At 38.2% G+C, this 27,909-nt stretch overlaps 1 protein-coding gene across 2 annotated transcripts in view; it reads left to right on the top strand.

Moving 5' to 3' along the window:
- Nucleotides 1-7,335: 7,335 nt before the first annotated feature.
- LOC308623370 (BEN domain-containing protein 6-like) overlaps nucleotides 7,336-27,909 on the top strand; it is a 146,876-nt gene continuing 126,302 nt past the window's right edge. Inside the window, exons 1-4 of one of the 2 annotated variants that reach the window (XM_081245650.1) lie at nucleotides 7,336-7,474; nucleotides 8,003-8,086; nucleotides 11,923-12,003; nucleotides 13,337-16,644. In XM_081245650.1, the coding sequence (XP_081101776.1) occupies nucleotides 7,454-7,474; nucleotides 8,003-8,086; nucleotides 11,923-12,003; nucleotides 13,337-15,274 (2,124 nt within the window). In that variant the 5' untranslated portion in view covers nucleotides 7,336-7,453 and the 3' untranslated portion in view covers nucleotides 15,275-16,644. The other variant, XM_081245651.1, reaches the window with a different exon arrangement.

Here is a 27,909-nt window from a genome sequence, read left to right as displayed (position 1 = left end):
AAGCTTGTGAAGAAGCTGCATGTAGATTTCACCCTCAGTACCAGTGACGCATCAAACCAGAGAATTTCTAGCAGGCCCATGAGCATGCAATATGGTTTCTTGGAAATATGCACTTTCCCGCCCCAAAGTGGTCCTTTGTACAGCTAACCTAACAGGACAATCAGAGCTCTTATCCTAGCAACAAAAACTTTAACCCCTAAGATTCATCATTGTCCTAATCAATCCCTGTATGTTTATTATTACCAATGACTCTCCATTTTAGCTTTTGGATCTTTAGTATAAGCACATGTTTGGAAAAGTATACAGTGAAATAATCAATGTTCACAAACATGACAGCAGCAAAATCAGCCTAAAATCTGATACTCATATCTAATGAAGTAATAGAGCTTTGGCAATAAGATTACAGGATTATTCTGTTACATAAAATTGTATAAGATAAGAATCTGAAAAAATGAGAACAGCAAGACCTTCTTATTTGCATATTAAACTATTCCACTGTGCTCCTGAAAAAGAAGTAAACCCAAGTTTTCGTGATTGTTAAAACAATGCATCAACTTTTTAAAAAATCTTTTTTCATGTTTGTTTGTTTACATGCTTCTAAGTTTTTATTGCCCAAAGTATATTAAATATGCATGTGTAATACAAAACATCAAACTGCTACATTGCTTAGTTTTAACTGATTTGTTTTCATAGTATCAGAAGAGAAAATAATTGAAAACAAAATCATATGGGTTTAGTAATCATACACATATACACATACCATTTTGTAAATGAATAAAAGATAAAACATTCTTTATCAACAGGCTTCTTGTTTGATATCAGGTTGTCACACGTGACAACTGTACAATGTCAAGCCATGCTTTTTCAGTGCACAAGGCCATGTTCAAACTTGGAAAGGAGGGTGAATATGATGGTTGAAAAAGTCCAGTACTGTGGACCCAGGAACATTCCATAAATGTTGCTTGATAACAATGTGGTTCTACAAAATAAATATTCTTAAGGAAGTAACTTAGGTTAACATTTGCTACTTTTACTTAAATATAAATAAATCCCATTGAAAACAAAAAAAGCATTTGCTTTTTTCTTATTAATGTATAAAATCCAGGGAGAAAATCACTTTCTAGGCTGATGGCTTCTTTACATAATACAGGGGTGCCTGTATCTTTTCAAATTAGAATTTTGTCTGGGTATATGCCCAGGAGTGGAATTGCTGGATCCTATGGTAACTGTATTTTTAGTTTTTTAAGGAACCTCCATACTGTTCTCCATAGTGGCTGCACCCATTGACATCCCCACCAACAGTGTAGGAGGGTTCCCTTTTCTCCACACCGTCTCCAGCATTTATTATTTGTAGACTTTTTAAAAAGATTTTTAAAAACCTAAAAATATAAAAATAAAAAGCTTCATATGTTGAACGGTCATATATGCTTGTTAAATAAGAGCTGAGGTGAATTTTTTCTAATTCAGTATCTGCAACATCATTGTCTGCTCTCTGGGTTTCAATTTTGTGGTCACCTGATAGACCATCCACTGGAAGTATATGTCCATGTTCATTCTGTGGGCTCTGGTCACTGTGAGGTGGAGCCTGGCCAGGGCTAATCATCTTGGGGGTCAATAACAAATATCAGTGCTCCTGTTCCCTGGTCATAGTCAAATACAGGGTCAAAAAGTCAACGTGTCTCAGTAAGTCCCAAATTTGAAAATTAACAAAGCAGTTAAAACCTACAGCTAACATTATTCTTCATGATGGAAGACTGAATACTTTCCCTCTAAAGTCAGAAACACGTCAAGAATGTTCATTCTCACCACATATAGTCAAGATTATTTTGGAGCTTCTAACTAGTTCAATAAACCAAGGAAAGAAATAAAAGGTATTCAGGGGACTTCCTTGGTGGTGCAGTGGATGACTCCACACTCCCAATGCAGGGGGCCTGGGTTTGATCCCTGGTCAGGGAACTAGATCCCACATGCTGCCACAACTAAGGAGCCCAGGAGCCGCAATTAAGGAGCTCACGAGCCACAACGAAGGAGCCTGCAAGCCACAACTAAGGAGACTGCCTGCCAGAACTAAGGCTTGGTGCAACCAAAAAAAGAGTCAGTGGAATGTGCAAAGTCTTTAAAAATAAATAAGTAAAAGGTGTTCAGATTGGAAAAGAAGCAGAAAAACTGTCTTTATTCATAGACAACAAGTTTATCTATGCAGATGATCTAAGGGAATCTCCAAAAAAGTATTAGAACTAAAAAGTAAAAAAAGTGTAAAAAAAAAAAAAGAACTAAAAAATGAGTTCAGCAAAGTTGCAAGATACAAGATCAATTTACAGAAATCATTGTATTTCAGCTGTCGGGTCAGCAAGGTGGCAGAATAGGAGTTTTCTACCATCATCTTCACCCATGGATGAGACTATCTCTGTGGGAGCCCAGGGGTCCAGCAGAGAGGTTCCAGCACACCATTGAACAAAAAAATCCAAGAACAGATGGACTGAAGATGGTAAGAACAGTTTCACTTTACCCACATCACCACTCCCCCAAGGTGGCACAGCTTAGTACCAAGAGAAACCCCCTTGGCCCATAATTTCTCCCATGGGGGTAAGTGAGAGGTAGTGAATGAACTGGTCCACCCAAGCCATGCTGAATGCTGCCTAAGAGGCCCACTTCTTTCTTGCCTATCCAGAATCCCGAGGTATTTGAAATGGCTAGATAGGGGAGAGGCTGGGTGCAGGGAAGAGAGATGGGAATTACAGCAACCAGGACTCAGACTCAACAAAGGGCTGAGGATCCTACTGACGGACAGACTCCACCAGGAGGCCTGCCCACCAGCCCCTTGGGACACCTCACATGCAGACCCCCACAAATGGGACACCCCCACTGGTCTGTTCATAGATTGTAAGAATGATATTGTTAAAGTGTCCTTAAATGATCTACAGATTCAATTATAATCTCTATCAAAATCCCAATGGCATTTTCATGAAATAGAATAAACAATCCTAAAATTCCTATGGAACCGCAAAAGCCACTGAATAGCCAAAGAAATCTTGAGAAAGAAGAACAAAAGCTGAAGACATCACAATTCTTGATTTAAAGTTATATTACAAAGCTATAGTAATCAAAACAATATAGTACTGGCATAAAAACAGACACAAAGACCAACAGAACAGTATTGAAAGCCTAGAAATAAAACCACCCATATGTCAACAACTAATCTTTGACATGGGCATCAAGAACACACAATGGGGAAAGAATAGTCTCTTCAATATATGGTGCTGGGAAAACTGGATATTCACATGCAAAAAAATAAAATTGGACCCTTATCTTACTGTATACACAAAAATTAATTCAAACTAAATTAAAGACTTAAATGTAAATCCTGAAACTGAAAAACTAATAGAAGAAAATGTAGGGGAAAAGCTCATTGACATTGGTCTTGGCAATGATATTTTTGGATATGACACCAAAAGCACAGGCAACAAAAGCAAAAATCAACAAGTGAATCGCATCAAAGTAAAAAGTTTCTGCCACAGCAAAGGAAACTATCAACAAAACAAAAAGGCAACCTACAGAATGGAAGAAAATATTTGTAAACCATAAACCAAATCTCTTTAAAGAGAGATTAATATCCAAATATATAAGGAACTCATACACCTCAATAGCAAAAAACCAAATAATCTAAAAATGAGCAAAGGACCTGACCTTATTTGTCCAAAGAAGACATACAAATGGCCAACTGTTACATGAAAAGGTGATTAATGTCATTAATCATCAGGGAAATACAAAGCAAAACCACAGTGAGATATCACCTCACCCCTGTTAAGATGGCTATTATAAAAAAGACAGGAAATAATAGGGGCTGGCAAGTATGTGGAGAAAAGGGAACCCTTGTGCACTGTTGGTGGGAATGTAAATTGGTACAGTCACTATGGAAAATAGAATGGAGATTCCTCAAAAAATTAAAAATAGAACTACCATACGATCTAGCATATATCTTCTGGGTATATATGCGAAGGAAATAAAATCTGTATCTCAAAGAGATATATGCACTCCAGTGTTCATTGCACCATTATTATGATAACCAAGACATGGAAACAACCTAAATGTCTGTTGACATATGACTGGATAAAGACAATATGGTACACGTACACAGTGGAATACTCTTCCACCTTAGAAAAGAAGGAAATCCTACCATTTACAGCAATGTGGATGAACCTGGAGGACATTATGCTAACTGAAATAAGCCAAACACGTAAGGATAAATATTACATGATCTCATGTGTGGAATCTAAAAAAGATGAACTCATTGAAACATAGAGCAGAATGGTGGCTACCAAGGACTGTGGGGCTGGGGGAAATGAGGAGAGGTTGGTCCAAGGGTACAAACTTCCAGTTATACGATGAGTAAGTTCTGGAGACCTAACAGATAGCATGGTGACTATAGTTAATAATGTATTGTATACTTGAAATTTGCAAAGAGAGTAGATCTTAAGTGTTCTCACCACACACACACACAAAATGGTAACTATGTGAGGTGACAGATATCTTAATTAGTTTGACTGTGGTAATCTTTTCACAATGCGTAATAATATCGAAACATCATGTGGCACACCTAAATGTGTACAATTTTTATTTGTCAATTATATTTCAATAAAGCTAGAGAAAAATCTGTTTTATTTCTGTAATAACAATGAACAATCAGAAATTGAAATTTGAGAAATCATACCAATTACAATACCATCAAAAAATATGAAATACTTAGCAATTAATCTGACAAGATATATAAGATAACAAGATACAAAATACAAGATAACATCTGACAGTGAAAACTACAAAACGTTGCTGAGATAAGTTAAACATCTACAACAATTAGATAAACAAGAAGATAAAGCTGAAAGACTAACTATTTGATTTCAAGACTTATTGAAAAACTACAGTAATCAAGATGGTGTGGTACTGGGGTCAAGATAGATAAATTCATCAGTAGAATATAACTGAAAGTTCAGAAACAGACCCACATGAATATGGACAACTGGTATTTGACAAAGGTGCAAAGGCAATTCAAATGAAAACTATTCTTTTCAACAGCTCGTCCTGGAACAATGGTATATACATATGCATACCTCACACCATATACAAAAATGAATTCTAAATGGACCACAGACCTAAAATTAAAACCTAATTCTAAAAATTTCAGAAGAAAACAAAGAAGAATATTTGTAATCTTGCTTAGATACACCACCAAAAAAAAAAAATTGATAAATTAGACTTCATCAAATGTAAGAACTTCCCTTTGAAAGACAATTTTAAGAAAATGGAAAGAAAAGCCACAGACTAGGAGAAAATATTTGCAAATCACATATCTGTTAAGGACTTGTACCCAGAATAAATAAACAATTTTCAAAATTCAATAAGAAAATAAATAACTCATTTAAATAACAGACAGAAGGTCTTAACAGACACTACCAGTGAAGACATACCAATGGCAAAGGAACACATAAAAAGATGCTCAACATTATTACGTTATTAGTCATTAGGTTAATGCAAATTAAGATCACAATGCAGGGGACTTCCCTGGCGGCGCAGTGAATAAGACTCTGTGCTCCAAATGCAGGGGGCCTGGGTTCGATCCTTGGTCAGAGAACTAGATCCCACATGCATGCCACAACTAAGGAGCCCTGGAGCTGCAACTAAGGAGCCCACCTGCTGCAACTAAGACCTGCTGCAACCAAATAAATAAATACATATTTTAAAAAAATATCGCAATGCAATATCACTACATACCTATTAGAATATCTTAAATGGAAAAGACCATCCCCTCAACAATTACCGAAATGAAGGGCATGAGCACATTTGGGCTCTAGGCTGCTGTTTACCAAGAGCTTAACTGAAAAACTCCCAACGGCAACCTATCACAGTGCGTTTCTATTGAACTCTTACCAGCAGACTAGGAAAATCTTTTAAATGCAAACCTCTCCTAGACATTTATGGGATTTAGAAATGGTTAATTTACCTGTGGCTTTTGGGGAGATCATCATGGCCAGTCCCTCCTGTTCTCAACTTTCTTTTACAAGCCCCAAATTTAGTTGGAACAAGTGCACTTTGTGAAAATGCAAAAAATATAACAGTTGTATCTAATACCACCTATGAACATAATGTCATGTGCTCATTTAGACCGGCAAAAACGGACCTCCGACGAGAAATTAAATTAAATGTCTGCTGGGCTTAAATATCACACACAAAGTCAGCTTAAACATTAACAAGGGACAATATCTCTACCAAAGATATACGGCACAAAGTCAAAGTGACTTTGATAACTACTGCTTTCTTATTTGCTCAATGAGAAACTTTGTTCTCTAAAATCAGACTATGAGACACTTTGTTCTTTGAAAATGTATCAGTAAGAATGAAATGCCCCTCTCTTGGCTGGTCTCTTTGATATAGAGAACCAGCCTCACATCTCACACCTGGAACAGGGGTTTCTAGATACATCATTTAGTATCTATCTTAATTTGTAGTTCCCAAGTTACCAAGACCTTTGCAGTCCAGACCTAATGTTGAACTCTCTACACGCGGCCCTATAATTGCTTTTGACCCTATCAGAACAGTTTCACTGACATTTCACCTACCTAAACCCTTCCTTAAAATCTCATAACTCCATTCCTTTGTCTCCTGAGGTTATTCCGCTGTATGGCCTCGCTCACTGCAGGCCAGGGTCAGAATCATAAAGGTGATTCTGTGGGAATACAGGTTCGTCGGACAACAGGTGATCTTAGGCTGATGGGGAAAGGAGGAAAAGCTTTACATGTCCTCAGATAATACCTGTTTTCACACATTTTATCTATTCACAATTGTTTGCGTGTTTTTTTTTGTTTTGTTTTGTTTTTTTTGGTACGCGGCCCTCTCACTGTTGTGGCCTCTCCCATTGCGGAGCACAGGCTCCGGACGCGCAGGCTCAGCAGCCATGGCTCACGGGCCCAGCCGCTCCGTGGCATGTGGGATCTTCCCGGACCGGGGCACGAACCCGTGTCCCCTGCATCGGCAGGCGGACTCTCCACCACTGCGCCACCAGGGAAGCCCCTGTTTGCGTGTTTTTTAAAGAAAACGGTTAGTCACTATTTCACTAGAAAGCATTTTAACACCATTGATCTAGTATCTAAACCACAATTTTGTTCTAAAACAGAAAACAGAGAGAGAAGTTGGGAGAGAAAGGTCACCTACTGATTCCACTTGAGCAGCAGAAGCTTCTCGAGGAGCGCATGCGCAGTAGCTCAGTCTTCCCGCGCCCCTCCGCGCGCGGAGCGATCTCGGCGCGGCCGGAACTACAGTTCCCAGCAGCCCGCGCGGCGGGCGAGTGTGTCCGGGACTCTAAGAGTGAAGCCAGGCCGTACGGGCCTACTGGGCTGCTGCTCACGGGAAGCGGTTTGCAGCCCTTTCTGCCGCCAGTGGCGGCGGCGGCGGCGGGGAGATGGAAGACCCAGGGTCGGAGGTGAGTAGCGGGCTGGGCCCGGCCTTGTGCAGAGCCCGGGGGGTGCTGGGCCGGACTTGGGGTCCGGGGGGCTTAGGGTGCCTGGGGCCTAGGAGGCCTGGGGGGCCTAGGAGGCCTGGGGGTCTGGGGGCCTGGGCCTGGGGGGTTTGGGATCTGGGGCCTGGCGGACTAGGGGCCTGGGGGTCTGGAGGCCTAGAGTTTGGGGCCTAGCGTCTGGGGCCTGGGAACCTAGTGGGCCTGGGGGAGAGGGCCCCGCAGCAACAAGGGCCGCCCGGCTCGGGGACCAATGCTCGGCGCGGGCGCGGCGTGGGTTCCGAGGCCGACTGCCTCTTGGGGGAGCGTGCTCCCTGCTCCTGGGAGAAGGGGTGCGGAGGGGCCCCTGCGGTCCACGGGCGCGAGCTCGGGCTCGCGGAGGCTGGGGCTCCGTTAGGTCTCCGCGAGAGCTTTCCTTCTTCGTTCCCTTCGGAAAAATCTCCTTCTGTAAGTGCGGGGTTGTCTAGATAACCGTGTTTTGGCTTATTTTTATAGATAATAGAATGTGTCCCTCCAGCTGGGCCTGAGGCGTCCGAGTCAACACCCGAGGAAGATGAAGATGACATTCAGTTCGTTAGGGTAAGTAGTGGCGATATTCGGGTTTTTCCGAGTCAGAGACTATGCGTGATAAGCCGTGATGTGAGTACCCCTCACCTGTTCGTTCATCATGCAGCAAACGTGTGTGAATGTCTGATAGGGACTGTACACTGTGGAGCAGGGCATAGGAGTAGGGAATTTGCCCGAAGAGGTGTCTGAGCAGCCCCACTAGGCATCACAAAGCCTGTGGCCTGCGGTGCGTGTTGTACCCTGAATCTCGCCTCTTCCCCTGCACTTAGAGCCGTTCATGTACGCAGGGTTGTGGTCTCCTAAGACTGTTTTGAAATGAGACAAGAGTAACTTCTAAAAGATAGCACACAGGTTAGGGGGAAGGGGCGGCTAGTGATGAGGAATGAGGTAGAAAACCAGAAGGGCTGCAGGAACTCACCTTCTGAGCCTGTGTGTCTCCATAACGTGAAGGTGGGTGGCTTGAAGACTTCACTAAGCTCCGAGCTCATCCTGTTACAGCACAGTCCAGCAGGCGAGGTTCACAGTGAAGGGCCCGTATCACCAGGAGCATCCTGTATCTTTCTGTTTTTATTCCCTTCGGACAGTAGTTTTCAAGCATGAGTAAGTAGAAGTGTGTGGATTCCTGGACCTCACTCCAGACCTATGGAATCAGAAATGGGAGGTGGGGCCCAGGAATCTTCATGTTGGTGCAAATGCAGGGGTGAATGAAGCTGTGAACACACTTTGTAAAACACTGGTTGCAAAAACTGAAGGGGGTGCTATGATACACTTGAGGATAATTTCCACCCCACACTGTTAAAGTTTTATAAAGGCTCTGCTTAAAGTAGTATCTTAGTTAGCTAGAGAATATTTCTACTGTGAACGACTCTTTCTGAATATTTTAGTTAGTTGAGGTTTGCTGTTAAAGGTGTATAATCTTTTTTAAAGGTTTGCCTGTTTAATGTTTGTGTGTTTCTTAGTTGCTGTAGGTTTAAGGCAACCATGTAATTGACTTGTTTTTATTTTTATATTAATTTTTTTCAGTTTTTTTTGACATCTTTATTGGAGTATAATTGCTTTACAATGGTGTGTTAGTTTCTGCTTTATTACAAAGTGAATCAGCTATACATACACATGTATCCCCATATCTCCTCCCTCTTGCAAATGACTTGTTTTTAAATGAAACAAAATTCCCTCCCTAAAGGTTGTGGTAACATTGTTTTTATGTTCTAGTAGGGTTATATAGAAATTCTTTAAAAGATCAAGATCATTTCCTTGACATTCTTCCCCACAATAGTGCATGTGGTACTTTTTTCTTGACACTTGGAACTTTTATAAATTTGGGGATACCAAGAAGGATTGTATGCTCACTTTGCCTCCCAATGTGGTGAGGAGTAAGCGATGTAGCTGTGGAAATTGAAGAGCCATGATGTCTGTTTTTGTACTGAAAAACATTTGGAAAGAGAATTGCAGGTGTCATTAGGAAAAATAATTTAGGTTCTTCCTGGCCGTGGTATAAAGACAATGAATAGGATATGATGACCTTGATGGTGTTTTGTGCAGCTCTAGCTAGGCGTGACACAAGTGTTTATGATTTGTGTGCCTTATTTTGAGAAACACAGTAGGATTCTACAAAATTAAGGTTGGAGAAATAAATAGGTGTAATTTTGTGTCATACTCTCAGGATTAAATGCATAATCATGTTGTAAATTCTGACTGAGTTAATAGTAATATATCAGCTTGTGTTCAGGTGAGGTTTAGAAATCTTAATTTAAATTTTATTTTAAATATAGAGATTTTTTTTGTATCTTCGCATCCAGAGTAGTGTACATCCAGCTTGATAGAACCTCTTAGAAATAGCCTTGTTTACAATTAGAGGATTGAAGATTTGACAGCTCAATAAGAAATGAATTATATGCACTGAGTGGAATCGCAGTACGAGAAGAATCTAGTAAAAATATTCCTGTTGCATTTAAATGGTGCCACATAAAAAGGATCATTTAATTCTACTTTAAACTACATTCAGATCAGAATTTACTTTCCTCTCACCCCATCCTATGCTGGGTTCCATCAGGATGTGTTTATTACTATGTTTTTATAGTATCATCCAAAGAAGATGAAATGCTACTGGGTACAATGCTCTGCTTGAGGGTTCTCAGATACAAAACAATTTTTGTGTTCTTTTTATATTTTTTATCAAGAAGTATGTTACTGGGCTTCCCTGGTGGCGCAGTGGTTGGGCTTCCGCCTGCCGATGCAGGGGAGACGGGTTCGTGCCCCGGTCTGGGAGGATCCCACGTGCCGCGGAGTGGCTGGGCCCGTGAGCCATGGCCGCTGAGCCTGCGTGTCCGGAGCCTGTGCTCCGCGGTGGGGGAGGCCACAACAGTGAGAGGCCCGCATACCGGGGGGGAAAAAAAAAAAAAAGAAGTATGTTACTACTTGACGTATTCTGGTTTGGATTTCTTAGTTTTTTTGTATAAATCTTATTTTCCAGCCTCAGTCTGCATTGTGGCACAGCATCCTCTTTGTATGCTGCCATATACATAAGCCCCAAACTAAACACAATATGCTAAAAAAAAGGAATGATGAAAATTGGGGAGTACAGAAAGAGCTCTTATCTTTGGTGTAAATTTTCCTGAAGTGCAGTGTACATACAGAAGAGGGCACTTGCTCATTATTATCCTTGCCCTCACTCTACTTTAGTATTAAATTACCATTTGTCTGCATTGGTTTTCTTCCTTTTTTTTTTTTTTTTTTTAATTTTGTGGTACGCGGACCTCTCACTGTTGTGGCCTCTCCCGTTGCGGAGCACAGGCTCCGGACGCGTAGGCTCAGTGGCCATGGCTCACGGACCCAGCCGCTCCGCGGCATGTGGGATCTTCCTGGACCAGGGCACGAACCCACGTCCCCTGCATCGGCAGGTGGACTCTCAACCACTGCGCCACCAGGGAAGCCCTGGTTTTCTTCTTAACTGATCATCCCACATTTCATACTCTCCTAATTTTCTTCTTTTTTTTTTTTTTTAATAATTAGCAGTTCAAGTTTATTTTTTATTTTTTAAAATATTTATTTATTTGGCTGTGCTGGCTCTTAGTTGCGGCATGCGGGATCTTCTTTGCAACATGTGGGATCTTCGTTGTGGCCTGCAGGATCTTTTTTTAGTTGTGGCACACAGGATCTTTAGTTGAGGCACATGGGATCTTTAGTTATGGCATGTGGGATCTAGTTCCCTGACCAGGGATTGAACCTGGGCCCCCTGCATTGGGAGCATGGAGTCTTAGGGAAGTCCTGTCTCCTAATCTTCTTGAAGCACAGCTTTAATGTGGTTCCCGTCTCAACACTACTAGTTGATTCCTTTGCCTGTAAAATAAAATCTGGGTTTTCAACTGGGGTATTTAAGGCCTGGTGTATGTTGAAGGTAGTATGTATGTAAAGAAAAGATTGAAGAGATTTGATATTTGGTTGCATAAGGATATGGAGGATGAAGCAGAGATATCAAAGAACTCCATGCTTTTGAGCTTAGATGTGTAAAAGATTATTGATAACCATCCCAGTTAAAAAATACTGTACCATGATATCTGTGTCTTTTTAACATTATCCCTGGTCTACTTCCCGTTTCTAAAGGAGTACATGGCTTTTTTCCTCTATATAGATTTAGGCTCTTTTTGGGTTTTGTCATCATTGCATATTGGTGTTCTCTGAATCTTTACCTCTGCTGGTTCTGTTTCTGATTATTTTGCACCACTGGTCAGGCCACCTCTTCACAGGAATTCTTGCTAATTCCAACCAAAAAACCCCTAGTGATTGTAAAGGCACATTTGGTTTGAATGATTGTTAATGACTTGTAAATTTGCTGACTTCCTTTTTAGGAGGGACCATCAAGACCTGTTCTTGAATACATTGATCTGGTCTGTGGTGATGATAAAGAGCGTAGTACCTATCATAGTGATGTAAGTATATTATATTTGTGTTCCTTCAGTTGTGTCATTAAGTGCAGTATGTGCTGGAGGTGGCTTGAACTGGCTTGCAAGAATTGTTTGTTAAATTTGAGCTGATTGTTAAACATAGGCATTATTAAAAATTCAAGTATAACTCAGCCATAAGAAAGAATGAAATAATCCATTTGCAGCAACATGGATAGACCTAGAGATTATCATACTAAGTGAAGTAAGTCAGAAGGAGAAAGACAAACACCATATGATACTACTTATATATGGAATCTAAAGTATGATACAAATTAACTTATTTACAAAACAGAAACAGACTCACAGACATAGAAAACAAATTTATGGTTACCGAAGGGGAAAGATAGGGGAGGGATAAATTAGGAGTTAGGAATTTGCAGATACAAACTACTGTATATAAAGTGGATAGACAACAGGGTCCTACTGTATTTTGTAATAACCTATAATGGAAAAGAAAGTGAAACAAGAATATATATAACTGAATCACTTTGCTGTACTCCAGAAACTAACATAACGTTGTAAATCAACTAACTATACATCAGTTTAAAAATTTAAGTATATAAAAATTTAAAAGTAAATAGATTATCATGTTTAAGGTAATAGATGCTCAAAACTCTTCATACCCTAATGTCTACACACTTGAGGTTATTTACATCTGTTGTACTGTGTGGTAGAAATATGGTATAACAATGTGCTCCTGAAGGAAGATGGAAGTGTTTACAGCGAGGTAATTGGCAAACTATTGTACAGAGCAGGTCGTGATTTATTATTTGTTCATTGTCTAAACTGAAGGAAGTGATGGATGAAATGTTAACATAGATTAAGCCTAAAAACATAGGTCTCTATCTACTAGACTCTATGCTATACAAAAAAATTGAGGAAATCTTGCAGTATTTGAAAACTCTTCATTGATTCAACAAAGATGTTGATGTTATCATTGATGAATGAGTGGAGTTCTGATATACATCTTTTTTTACATTCTTAATAATGTAAATGAAAGTATCAACCACTCTTCACACTAGAACCATACTTGTAAATCATATGAGCAACTTTTCTGTTGAATTGGGTGATCATCAAAAGTTCAGTCAGATTTTGTGACATTATTATTGGCTATAGAATTTAAAAAACTGATAGTGCATTTTTCAAGAAATAGCAAGTCATATTGAAGTTATAGGTATAAACTGAAAATCAAGGTAAGTATTCTAGTTTAAAAAATTTATTTCTAAAATTATATAAAGAAATCATTAACAGAAGTTTTTACATTAACTCTAAAAGTGTTATCATGACTTTTACTTACATATGTAAAATTATTTTTCAGATTTTGTTCCCTAAAATTCCAAAACGACAGGGTGATTTTTTGCATTTTTTAAATGCGAAGAAAGTGAAAATAGGCACAGAAAGTAATAATAGGAACAAAAACTATTGTGGATTGTCTAAGTCTAAGGAATCAAATTTCAAATCTGTTGAACAACCAATCATTGAAGAAAAGCCATCATGTTCACCAAAGGAAGAAATGGATAATCTTGTGCTTCCAGATTGTTGGAATGAAAAACAAGCATTTATGTTTATAGAACAGTACAAATGGCTTGAAATAAAAGAAGGTAAATTAGGATGTAAGGATTGCTCAACAGTTCGGCGTTTGGGGTTGAAAGCAGAAAAGCATGTCCATGTGTCCAAGGAGTGGATTGCATATTTAGTAACCCCTAATGGCAGTAATAAAAGTACTAGACAAGCTTCTCTGCGAAAAAAAATTAGGGAACATGATGTTTCTAAAGCCCATGGTAAAATTCAGGATTTGTTAAAGGAATCAGTTAATGACTCAGTTTCTAATTTAGTGCATAAACAAAGTAATAAAAATATTGATGCTACTGTGAAAGTTTTCAATACTGTTTATAGTTTAATAAAACATAATAGACCTTTATCTGATATTGAAGGGGCAATAGAATTACAAGAGAAAAATGGAGAGGTCAGTTGTTTAAATACACGATACAGTGCAACAAGACTAGCAGAGCATATTGCAAAAAAAATGAAGATGACAATATTTAAGAATATTATAGAAGAAAATGCCAAAATCTGTGTTGTAGTTGATGAGGCATCCACAGTTTCAAAGAAAAGGACCCTCGTGATTTATCTCCAGTGCACAGTTCAGTCGGTTCTTGCACCCATTATGTTATTTGTTGCTTTAAAAGAACTGGTGTCAACCACAGCAGAGTGTATTTTCAATACATTATTGAGTACTTTAAATGATTGTGGTGTCACTAATGAATATTTGAAAGCAAATTTAATTGCATTTTGTTCTGATGGTGCTAATACAGTGCTGGGAAGAAAGTCTGGAGTAGCTACAAAGTTGTTAGAAAATTTTCCTGAAATCATTATTTGGAACTGTTTAAACCATCGATTGCACTTGTCCCTTGATGATTCAATATCTGAAATAAAACAGGTGAATCATTTAAAAATATTTCTCGATAAAATTTATTCTACTTATCATCAATCTAATAAAAATCAAAACAAGCTTTTAGAAAATGTAGCTAAAGATCTTGAAATTGAAATTGTTAAAATTGGCCGGATACTGGGACCAAAATGGGCAGCATGTAGTTTTCAAGCTGCTACTGCTGTATGGCGTGCATATCCTGTATTATATATGCATTTTTCTCATTCTCATTCTGGTTTGGCCAAGAGATTAGCTAACATTAATTTCTTGCAAGACCTTGCTTTAATGATTGACATTCTTGAAGAATTTTCACTACTTTCAACTGCGTTACAGTCAAGCTCAACTAACATTCAGAAAGCACAAAAATTGATCAAACACACCCTAAAAGCCTTGGAAAATTTAAAAATTGGTGCTGGAAAGCATGAATCTCAAATTGAAGGTTTGATTAAGTCAGATAAGTTTAAAGATATTCCATTTAATAAAAATAATAAATTTAATGCCCTTCCTAGGAACATGTTACTAGAAAATCTAATTCAACACATGAACTTACGTCTTTTATCTGACAGGAACCATGATGAAAGTATTTTTTTTTTTTTTTTTGTGCGGTACGCGGGCCTCTCACTGCTGTGGCCTCTCCCGTTGCGGAGCACAGGCTCCGGACGCGCAGGCTCAGCAGCCATGGCTCACGGGCCCAGCCGCTCCGCGGCATATGGGATCCTCCCGGACCGGGGCACGAACCCGCATCCCCTGCATCGACAGGCGGACTCTCAACCACTGCACCACCAGGGAGGCCCGAAAGTATTTTTAATTATTTTGATTTGCTAGAACCTTTTACATGGCCTTATGAAGAAATAACTTCACCATGGATAACTGGTGAAAAAAAATTATTTCATTTGTGTGAAATTTTAAAATTCGAAATTGATTTGAATGATTTTCGGGAATTTGTAAATAATAATGTAAAGTCAAACAATGTTTCAATTCCTACAACCGTACAAAAAGCTAAAAAGATAGTTAGCACCATTGCCGTCAATAGTGCTGAAGCTGAAAGAGGTTTCAATTTAATGCACATAATTTGTACAAGGGTGAGAAATAGTTTAACAGTAGGTCATATATCAGATTTAATGACTATAAGTTTGTTGGGAAAAGAGCTGATTGGGATGCAACTCCCTTTGTAAAATCCTGGTCAAATTGCAATCACAGGTTAGCTACAGATACAAGAGTTCGGCAAAAGTCAACAAAAGCCTGTGAGAATCAGTTGGCTATATGGACCGTACAGTAAAGAGTATTGTGTGGGAATTCCCTGGTTAGGTCTTGGTACTTTCACTGCCGTGGCCTGGGTTCAATCCCTGGTCAAGGAACTAAGCTCCTGCAAGCCGCATGGCGTGGACAAAGAGAAAAAAGTATGTATATGATTTTATCATTTGTAAATTGTATGCTGCACATCTTTTATATACATACATTTTTATTTCAAAAGCCAGTTGTTAAACTTTATTCAGCACGTTGCTGTTTAAAAGGCATTCTCCAAAGAGATAAAGTTGATTGTTTTTAGGAGCAATGGGTTTTTAGAGGTTGGTCCATGTCTGCTAGAGTGGGCCAAATACATATTTCAGGGGATCCTATACAGAACATCCAACAATTCCATTTTTGCTTTGTTTTATTTTTTTGTGAGGATATGAAAGAGTAATATAACCCAGATGACTTCTAAGCCCTGGAAGTTATATCAAATAAAAGAGAAATGGAATAAAAACTACAAGCCTTGTGACTTTTGTCTTTCTCATTTCTATATCTGCACTATCTAATATGGTAACCACTAGCAACATGTGGCTATTAAGCATTTGAAATGAGTTCAGTAGGACTAAGAAAGTAGATTTTTAAATTAATTTTAATTAAACATAAAAACTAAAGCAGTGTGAAATATTTTTGTTGAACTCAACTTATTTGTTTTTTTCAAAATACATTTAACTTTGTTATCTTGCTTAAGGTGTGATTGTTGGAATGTGCTTGTCAGACTCCATGTGCTATGTCTGGTATTACATATAAACATCACTGATTGAGTTGGTGTTGGATTCAGTGTAAATTATTTTTTCCTATGAATCAATGTAACGTAGTGTATTTATCTGAATATTTTATGCTGACAACAGGAATTACAGTGATTACTTCTGTAAATCATAATTGGTAATTGATATACTTGTTTTACTTATTATTTTTCTAGTTTAGACATGAATATGAACGAACTTTAAATTTTAAAATGAAGGCATACTGAAAAAGCAACAAGTAGAACTGCAGAAGCTAGTCCTACAACTGGGACAGTAAACAGAAAGACTGGAAGAAGGTATGTTGCAGATTTCACAGTGAATGACGATTGCAGTTTGTTGTGGCAGAGAAAAACAAGCTATAATTTAACAAAAAATAAGACAGTAAGGTAACAATATTGAGACAGTTCCAGCAACTGCATAATGAATGAGTGAATGAAGTTACCTTTCAAAAGTCAAAAAAGAATTGAAATTTAGTCGCCTGAAATCACAATGAAATGTCCAACAGAATTTTTTTGAACAATTTTTAAAAGGATTGAGTTTGTTAAGTTTGGCCAGATATAAAACAGCTTGGATTCTTGCATGAAAAAGAACTAGTTTTAGATAGATGGATAGTAAAGTTCATTATTTTAGTTATAGAAATTGTTAGAAATTTATGAGTTAAAGCCTAAAAATGTCTTATAAAAAAGTACAGAGTCTTCAGTAGTCACCAAATGTTGCCTGTAGAATACAGGAATTTTTAACAATATTAAAGATTAATGGATTCAAAATCTGAAAAATTACAGGTACTTTTCTTTAGCTTTAGATGAGTTATGTAATAGCAAATGTGCTGTCCAAGTAATACTTGGAGTGCATTTTGTCTCATAGGACTTAAAAATTTACAAAGAAATAATTTCAGTTCATGGCCTGTATAGCTATATTTTAATCTTTAAATTATCAAGAGTTTCATCTAGATGAGAAAAAATTACTTCTTGTCACAATAAATGGCATTCCAGCTAGGTTAGGTCAAAAGTCAGATTTCATTGGACTTTTTAAATGAGCTTGGTGTTTCCCCTATTTCTTCATTCCACTGTATGATACAGTTTGAGAGTACCTGTGCTCAGTTTTCCGAAATGGTCTCTATGATAGTGTCATGGGTACAGTTGTTAGGTGTTAAGTGCTATGAGTCAACATCAGCTTCCAGGATTGCTGAACGAATTAAAAGACAATGAATTTAGTGATTTGTGTACTCTGCCACTTGGTTGAATTGTGGAAAAGTTTTACAAAACTTACTGTACTGTTAACACCAGTTCAAGATGTTCTTGCAACAACAGAAATGCTAGTCAAATATTTAATTAATAATCAAAGAGAAAATTGGGCCATTTGTTTTCTGCTCAGTATTACACAGAATATGAATGATCTAAATTTGAAGCTCCAAGTAAGGGAAAAAGCCTACTTGTGCTACCTAGACAAATACTAGAATTTATTTATTTATTAAAGAAAAAAATTTTAAATATTTATTTATTTATTTATTTATCTTTGGCTACATTGGATCTACATTGCTGCGCGCGGGCTTTCTCTAGTTGCGGTGAGCGGCAACTACTCTTTGTTGCGGTGCGCGGGCTTCTCATTGCAGTGGCTTCTCTTATTGGGGAGCACGGGCTCGAGGCATGTGGGCTTTGTTGCTCTGCGGCACGTGGGATCTTCCCGGACCAGGGCTCCAACCCGTATTCCCTGCATTGGCAGACGGATTCTTAACAACTGCGCCACTAGGGAAGCCTCTAGAATTTATTTTGAAAATGAAACTTTAAAAAATAAAAGAATAACTTTACACATTTTTCTAATATGAATTGGTATGCATAAGATTTTAACTGTTTTTGACAGGTAAATTTACTACAAAAACTACAAGAAAAATTTGAAAAATGTTACTTACTGATAAGTTTAGAGTTGCTTTTCAATTTACCCAGTAACTCTGAGTTCAGTGTTAGCAATACTGAGCTGACATAAGATTTATTGAATTTACTTAACTTGGACAAATGTAGTTTTCAAACTGATGTGCTTTTGCTCTGAAGGCAAATCAATTTTTTTAAAATGGATGAGCAGGATTTTTCTGGTGTGGATTTAAAAAGTAAAGGAAAAATTTTCTTTCAGGTACTGGCAAACTTAAATGTGTTTGGAACAGTATGGGTATGTGAATCTACTTTTTTCAACTGTAAGTTTTATGAAATTTATGTATAGATCAAGTATTTGTGAGGAAAAAGGCATTCAGATAAATTGAGATGAGCTTTAAGTATAAAATACACATCAGATTTTAAAGACTTAGTATGTAAATCATCCCCATTAATAACTTTATATTGATAACATGTTGAAATAATATTTTGGAAAAACTGAGTTAAATAAAATATTAAAATTAAATCCATCTATTTATTTTAACTTTAGAATTACATATGTAATTAGGAGTACATTATAATTCTTCTGGACAGTACTCTGTATCTGACGGTACTCTCAAATCTGGGTTTCTCTAATCCAGACCTCACTCTTGACTTCAAGATCCATAGTCAGCTTGCCTTATCATTTTCACGTGTTGTCCCATAGGTATCCAAGCTGAATATGTCCAAAGCTGAACTTATGCCTCACCATATGTGTTTTGGAGAATGGCATGACTATCCACCTAGTTTCTCAAACTCGAAACTTAGAAGATATTTGAAACCTTTTCTTTATCTTGCCTTTTCTCTCTCACCTTTTAAATATCTCTGAATCTATATTTTCCTCGTTATCATCACTGCCCTTGTTTCTCTTGCTTAGAGTACAATAATAACTGCGTCACAACTCTCACTACCTTCATTCTTGTCCCTTCCTAATACATCCTCCACAGTAACTCAGAAATGGCCATTCTGAAATACACATTTATTCTTATAACTTTTATTGGTCAAGAAGACATTCAGACTCATAACAGAAAACCCAACTTAAATCACTTGAATGGACTTATCATTTTGAATAACAAGAAATCTGGAGATGGCTGCAGGCTTTGCTTGAGTAGCTCAGTGGTATCATTGCTGTGTTACCTGGGATGCTTTTGGCCTTTCCCTTAGGGTTATAGCATGACTGGCACAGTTTTACACATGCTGGATTTAAGGCAAGAAGGCAAGAGGTGGAACAAGCCCTGGGTATCAAAAAATCAAAAGGTTTGCCAGAAGCCTTTTCTAGTAGATTTGCATTTCACTGGCAAGAACTGTGTCAATGTGGCCATCCCTCATTGCAGTAGAGGCTTGGAATGTGAATTTTTACCTTTCCTAGCTTCTGTAATAAAGGTAAGCAAGGGGGGCAAGGGGAGTGGATGGTAGTTTAGCCAGTCTGTGAGGTTTACCATTTTTCTCCCCTGCTGAAAATCCTTCACTAGTTCCACACTTTCTTCAAGATAGTAAAGTTCAACCTTTCTGGTTTCCTTATAATAAGAGTTCAATTTTTTTGTCTTTTTCCCCTACTAGGTAGTGAGTTTCTTGAAAAGAGTCTATAACCCTGGTTATTAGCAATGTCTAGCACATAGTAGAAGCTCAGTAAATGCTTGCATAGTATTGGACATTTCCTACATATCAGTTCATTTTTATGAATCGTTTACATCTCCAAATATTCCTATTTCCCAGTGAACTTCTAAGGGAAATAAGATACTCTTCTGTTTTAAATTTCAGGTATATAGTTATGCCTTATATAACCTTTCATGTTTACTTTGAAGAGAAATTGAGGTACTCTTAAAAATGAGTTGAAAATATTTACTGGTTTTTTAATATTATAGAGATGTTCAGGGTTTGGACAGAATTTTCAACAAGATTTTTATATTTAGCATTTTTTTTAAATTGTAGTTGATAGTGTGAAAAACAAAAACATCTTATAACCAACTTACCTTATAATCAGTACTGCTACCTGGTTTTACTGCTTAAGTTTGTGTTTTAATTTACAAGCATGTTGGTGCCAAGTGATATTTCTTTACTTGTCATGAGTTAATGAGGAAGGTGAGGAACAGTCGTAATATAAAATTTATATTCATCCACATTAGAGGAAAATGGTGCACTTTGGTAATCCTCAAGTTTTGAGAAGTGCAGATTTGACCAAAAAGCATGAGAAATGGTTAAATAGGCAAATATAAAATACCATTTTTTCTTGTTAATTTCTTTAAAAGAAAGCAAAAGTTGTAACATTATTTTGTCATTTGTACTAGACACATGACAATTAGAGCAGGGGTCCCCAACCCCTGGGCCATGGACTGATACTGGTCCGTAGCCTGTTAGGAACTGGGCCGCAGAGCAGGACATTAGCGGCGGGTGAGCGAGCAAAGCTTCATTTGCCACTCCCCATCGCTTGCATTACCGCCTGAACCACCCGCCCCCCCCCACACAACACCCCCCCCGCCCCCTGCCGTGGAAAAATTGTTTTCCACAAAACCGGTTCCTGGTGCCGGAAAGGTTGGGGACTGCTGAACTAGAGCATAAAATAGTAGGGGTTAGGTATAGTGAAGTATATGGTTGCAAAGTTTCTATATATTACATGAAGTGGCACAGTATTAACTACATAGGAAGAAAAGATTGTATAACTAAAAAATATAAATAAAATGGAAGTTTAAAAAATGTTTAAATATTTTTTAAAAGGCAGGAAAAGGTACAGAAGAACAAAACAGTGAGTACAAACAAAACTTACAATTATGTTTAAATATAGCCAGAGCAATAATTACATTAAATAATAATGGTCTGGGCTTCCCTGGTGGTGCAGTGGTTAGGAATCTGCCTGCCAATGCACGGGACACGGGTTTGAGCCCTGGTCTGGGAGGATCCCACATGCCGCAGAGCAACTAAGCCTGTGTGCCACAACTGCTGAGCTTGCGTTCTAGAGCCTGTGAGCCACAGCTGCTGAGCCCACGTGCCACAGCTACTGAGGCCCGCATGCCTAGAGCCTGTGCTCCGAAACACGAGAAGCCACTGCAATGGAAAGCCCTCACACCACAACGAAGAGTAGCCCCCGGTCGCCACAACTAGAGAAGGCCCACGTGTGGCAACGAAGACCCAACACAGCCAAAAATAAATAAATAAAATAAATTTATTAAAAAAGATAATAATAATGGTCTAAACACACCAGTTAATAAGGCAGAGATGAACCAAAATGAATAAATAGCAAGACCCAATAATGTCTGTCTAGAAGGAGGTAGATATAAAATCAAAAGTTGAGGGTAAATGGATGGGGAATGTACTTTGGGATTCCTCCTGCTGTGTACTAGAAACCTTGAACATTGTTTATAAACATAAGAAGACTGAAAAGATGGAGAGAAGGCAGACCAGCTATGAATGTTAGAACTCACAGAATGATAGAATGGTGAGTTCCTTGAGTTTTCTGTTTGCCTCATATCCCAGGCTTGGAGCTGAAGAAGCTAGCAACCTGGAAATGCCAATGGATGCAGACAAGAAAGCCCTGCAAAAAGCCTGTCTTCTCTTCAAAAGATCAGGGAGGGGCAGGTTAGCAAGACAGAGAACATATTATTTTACACAATAACCTCTCTGCTTCAGCCAAATACCACAGAGAACACTGCAGCTTCACCTAAACCACCAAAGGCCAAGTGGGGAGCCTGGGCTTCCATCTTTGCCAGCTTATAATGAAGTACCGCTGACCTGAATCCTATCCCACTGGGTTGATGTCAGAGGAGGCCTAATGGAGAGGCATGACGTTTACCTTTGCTCAGCATTAAGGAGCCCCTTTCCCCAACTTCAGGTATTAACAGAAGCTAACTAGGGAGCTTGGACTTCTTTACTACCTGGTAGTAACCAGGCAACAAACAACATCCCTCTTTCTGCTCCTCAAGTGGTGTCAGCGGAAACCAACTGAAGCAGTAAGTTTATGATCTAGAGTCTCATAATATAATAACCAATATGTCTATGTCTGTTTCAATAAAAAGTCACATGTCATTCCTAGGACCAGGAATATCTTGAGTGAAAAAGACAATAGATACCAACACTGAGTTGCCATAGATGGTAGAATTACCTGACACAGATTGTAAAGCTTCAACAAGCAATTAAAACATGTTTTTGAAACAAATGAAAACATAGAATATCTCTGCACAAAAAAGAGGAAGTCTCAGCAAAGAAGTAGAAGATATAAAGAACCAAATGGAAATTTTAGTAATGAAAAATACAATAACCAAAATAAAAAACTTAGTGGATTGACTCGAGAGGAATGGATGGGACAGAGGAAGGAATCAGTGAAGTTGAAGGTAAACAATAGAAATTACACAATCTGAACAAGAGAGGAAATAGACTGGGGAAAACAAGAATCCAGCCACAGGTACCTGTGGGACTGTAACAAAGAAGCTAATATTCATGTCGTCAGAGAACCAGAAGGAAAGGAGGAGGGCAGGGCTAGAAAAGTATTTGAAGATATATTGTCTGAAAACTTCCCCCATTAAGCAAAGACAAATCTCAATTCAAGAAGCTGAGTGAATTTAAGAAATCCACACCAGTATATATCAGAGTCAGACTTTGGAAGACTAAAGACAGAAGTCTTGACAGCACTGAGGAAGAAAGGCACCTTACATATAGAGAAAAATAATTTGAATGACAGAAGAGGCCAGAAAGAGGCACAACATTTTTCAAATACTGACAGAACTGTCAACATAGATTATCTGGTGAAAATATCTTGCAGGAATGAAGGAGAAATCAAAACATTCTCAGATGAAGGAAAACTAAGGAAATTTGCCATCAACAGACCAATGCTAAAATGAACATTTAAGGGAAGTTCTGTAAACAAACCATTAAAGGAGGAATCTTGGAACATCAGGAAGGAAGAAAATATAGTAAGTAAAAAATAAGGGTAAGCATGAAGCAGTATTGTGTTGTTTGAAAGTGGACTTAGATTTGTTGTAAATATATGTTGCAAACACTAGAGAAACCACTAAAATTAAAAAAAAATTTTTTTAAGTATAATTGGTATGCTAAGAAAGAAGATAAAATAGGATCATATAAAATGCTCATTTAAAACCAGAGAAGGGAGAAAAGATTGGAAAACAAAAGCAAAAACAAAAAAAGGGGACTTCCTGGTGGTCCAGTGATAAAGAATCCGCCTTCCAGTGACAGGGACGTGGTTTTGATATCTGGTTGGGGAACTAAGATCCCTCGTGCTGTGGGGCAACTAAGCCCACATGTCACAACTACTGAGCTTGCCCGCCTCAACGAGAGAGCCCATGAGCCGCAGACTACAGAACCCACGTGCTTTGGAGCCCGCACCACAACTAGAGAGAGAAAGCCTGCACACTTCAACTAGAGAGAAGCCCGTGTGCTGCAATGAAGACCCAATGCAGACAAAAAAATAAATGAAATAAATATTTTTTTTTTTTTTTTTTTTTTTTTTTCTTTTTGCGGTATGCGGGCCTCTCACTGTTGTGGCCTCTCCCGTTGCGGAGCACAGGCTCCGGATGCGCAGGCCCAGCGGCCATGGCTCACGGGCCCAGCCGCTCCGCGGCATATGGGATCCTCCCAGACCGGGGCACGAACCCGTATCCCCTGCATCGGCAGGCGGACTCTCAACCACTGCGCCACCAGGGAGGCCCAAAATAAATATTTTTTTTAAAAAACCAAACAAACAAAAAAAGAAGAAAGAAAAAAGAACAAGGTAACACGTAGAAAAGTTACAAATGTAGTATATGTTAATCTGTCTATACCAATAGTCACTTTATTTTTTTATTTTTATTTTTGGCCACACCACACGGCTTGTGGGATCCTAGTTCCCCCACCAGGGATTGAACCTGGGCCCCCTGCAGTGGGAGTACAGGGTCCTAACCACTGGACCACCAGTGAATTCCCCCAATTGTCACTTTAAACGTGAATGGTCAAAATATACTAATTAAAAGAGATTGTCGAGTAGACTAAAAAAAGTAAGAACCAACTGTGTGTTTTCTACAAGAAATATTTAGGTATAAATCTAACAAACTATGTGTAAGGGAATATATGTGTTAGGAAATATATACGTAAGGAAAAACTGTGTACAGAAATATATGAGGACAACTAAAATTCTGAAGAAAGAAATCCAAGAAGATCTAAGTAAGTAGAGAGAGATTCTGGGTTCATGGATAGCAAGACTCAATATTGTTAAGATATCAGTTCTTCCAATTTGATTTGTAGATTCAGTGTAATCCAGATGAGAATATTAGCAAGTTACTTTGTGGATATCAACAAACTGATTCTAAAGTTTATATGGCAAAGCAAAGACCCAGAATAGCCAACACCGTATTGAAGAAAAAAAGCAAAGTTGGAGGAGTGACTACCCAGCTTCATGACTCACCAAAAAATGACAGTTTGGTAGTGACAGAGTGGACAAATAGATAATGGAACAGAACACAGGACCCAGAAATGGATCCATAAAACATACAATCAGCTGACCTTTGACAGGAGCAAAAGCAATTCAACGAAGAAAGGGTAGTCTTTTCAATAAATGGTGCTGAAACCACCAAACATCCACATGCACAAGAGTGCTGTGGTGCTTCCAGAGCATAGAGTACTACTCAGCAGTAAGGAGGAACAGACTTTTGTCATTTAAAACAACTTAATTATCCTGAGTGACAGAAGTCAATCTCAGAGGATTACGTATCGTATGATTCCATTTGTATAGCATTCTTGAAATGACAAAATTCTTAAGATTAAGGAGTTAAGGAGGTTAAGGAGGTGGCGAGGAGGTCAGGGAAGTGAGTGTGACTATAAAAGGACGGTGGTAGGGATCTGTGGTGATGGAAATATTCTGTGTCTTGACTGTGTCACTCAGTATCCTGGTTGTGATATTGTACTATAGTTTTGCAAGATTCACCAAGGGAACACTGAGAAGAAGATACATGGTGTCTCTGGGTATTGAAATCCTTATAACTGCATGTGAATCTAAATTATCTCAAAAATAAATTGAATTAAGAAAAAACCCCTCATCTAGACATGCTTCATGAGTTAGTCAAATACAGCACTGCCCAGTAGTATACGGCTGCATTTTTTTCTCTTCTAGGCTGGTTAACTCAACAGAACCCTAAATGTAATTACACTTCTTTACCCCTAGATATTCTTTTTGGTGGGGGGGGGGCAGGCTGTTTTCCTACAGTCATTATTAGGAAAGCAATATAAACCAAGAAAATCACCAAATTTCTCCAAATTTTAACGTGTCCAAGAGCCTAGCAACCCATGCCCCATGCCCTGTGATAGACTATGTCCTCCACCCAGTACTGAGTTCAAGGTAGCTGCCATTGGTCTAGTTTTGAAGGGACAACTTAAAGATGATCTAGTAGGATCTCTTTTGTACACAGTGAAACTGAAGTTTCAGGAGGTTAAATGAATTGCCATAATCACAGAGTTTGTCATGAACAGATAACCAACACTTAACCATATCGTTTTTTGTATTTACTATCCAGTATTTTGAAACTGTGATTTTAAATCATGTTCTGCCTTTTAATATCTATATGACCTTGAAGAACTGATCTTTCAACAAGGCTAATATAATAACCTCATAAATGGTTCCAGGTTTTGTGGGGCTTATTGCTTATTGAATTTGGCAAGCTCTGTTTAAGAAAACCCCCACAAAACTATGAATACAGTGTTAGATGCAATTTGAAATACCATTTAGACCAAGAAAAGCATACCTATTGTCTTTTCATTTAACAACTTTGTAATATACTTTTCTATAGTAATAGGAGTAATAGGAAGCTCATTTTGAGTATCTTTTAACATAGTTGATGGAAATTCGCTTTCTATTTTTGACAGTTTACAGAGGTTTCTTTCAAATTCTCAACCGTTTGTTAGTAATACGGTGTAATTTTTTTTGATGTCAAATTTGAGGAAACTTCTATTGAGTTTCTTTGAAATCTGAGCTGTAAGACTTTGGTGCATTTTAAATTTTCTATGGAGTGAGTGCTCGTAAATATTCTTTAAGTTGACCACATTCAAAGTATTTCTAGAAGACATCCCAAACTGAGATGGCCAGCAATAATGTAATTAATTACACATGGAAGAGATTACAAAACACAAAAGTATATCCCAGTCAACCCTTAATAAAATCTTAGAAGTGCTCACTGCCACTTTGTGGAGGAGCAGGAGAAGGCACAAAGGAGCAGTTGAAGTGGAAAGAGACAGCGGTCTCAATGGTTAAAATGTGTGATTTTTGCAAATTTTACAAAAACATAACCATGTGAACATATTTCTAGGGCCCCTTTATTGGAAGGTATCCAATGCAAGTAAACTGTTAGCTTCACACTAATTCTGCCACAACCTCGTTTGTTGGGTTTGTTAGCTTTAAATGAGGTAAGGGAGGCTTGGACATTTTCCAGAAACTTAACAAGCAATCAATAAATGTGACTTGAAGAATGAAAGAATAGTTGATAACTTTTTAAAGATGATGGTTATGTATGGGTGTACTGGGGGTTCATTTTACTTTGTGTTTTAAAACTTCTGTAATACTTTTTTTTTATGTCACTTGAGATAAAATATATTTAAAATACTTTAGTTTCTATGCTGGAATTCTTCTGAATAAATTATACAGTTCCCAGTTCTCCTCATGAATAATATTTATTAATAATTTGCATTTTTGAGCAAAAAAAATGTAGTGGATCTAAAAATAACATGTAACTATTAAAAGTATTATAAAACTGCCATAAATTTGCCCTGTTTTTTTAAATTTGCTTTTTATAGGTTTTACAGGTACCTGAAACAAAAGCACCTTGAGTTGTAAGTCTTAACGTTGGATCTTGTTGGAGACTCTGCAGCCTACCTGGCAGTGAGCACAAGGACAGGTGCAGTGACAGGCTGGGAGACACCCATGACATCGCTGTGCTGTGCTGATCGGAGCACAAGCTCGTGAAGAAGCTGCAAGTAGATTCCACCCTCAGTACAAGTGACGCATCAAACCAGAGAATTTCTAGCAGGCCCATGAGCATGCAATATCGTTTCTTGGAAATACGCCTTTCCCCATCCCCAAATAAAATAGGTATACTGAAAAAATTTAAGTATATTCCTGCCTCAAACCAAATTCCAGAAAAAAATTAAAGATGGAGTAAAGAGCTAAAAGTGAAGCCATAACAGAAAAGTAAACAGTGGTGAATATTTTTATGTTCTCTAAAGGAAAAGAACTTCCTAAGCCTATAGTTAGTGCAACAAAAGTGCCAAAGAAAAATTTATTAACATCTGAGTTCCTGCCCTGTGTTCTGCGTCCTCCGTGGAGACGACAGTGTCACAGAGAGTTCTCCCCTGTGCTGGAAGGTGCGCTCAGTGTCTTCATCTGTTCTATGGCAGTGTTTTTCTGTGAATGGCTTTCTTGCGTTTGACAATTTTGCAGCTCTTTCCCACATTTGTTCTTATAAAATCACTTACCGATGCTGTGCCATAGCCTTTCATGAACACTTGTTTCTTAATGACTTGGTTTTTCCCAGCTCGGCTATTTGCATCT

This window comes from Mesoplodon bidens (assembly GCF_964165515.1).
Source record: "Mesoplodon bidens genome assembly, chromosome: 10".
Lineage (NCBI taxonomy): Eukaryota > Metazoa > Chordata > Mammalia > Artiodactyla > Ziphiidae > Mesoplodon > Mesoplodon bidens.
This window is presented reverse-complemented; position numbering and strand designations above follow the sequence as displayed.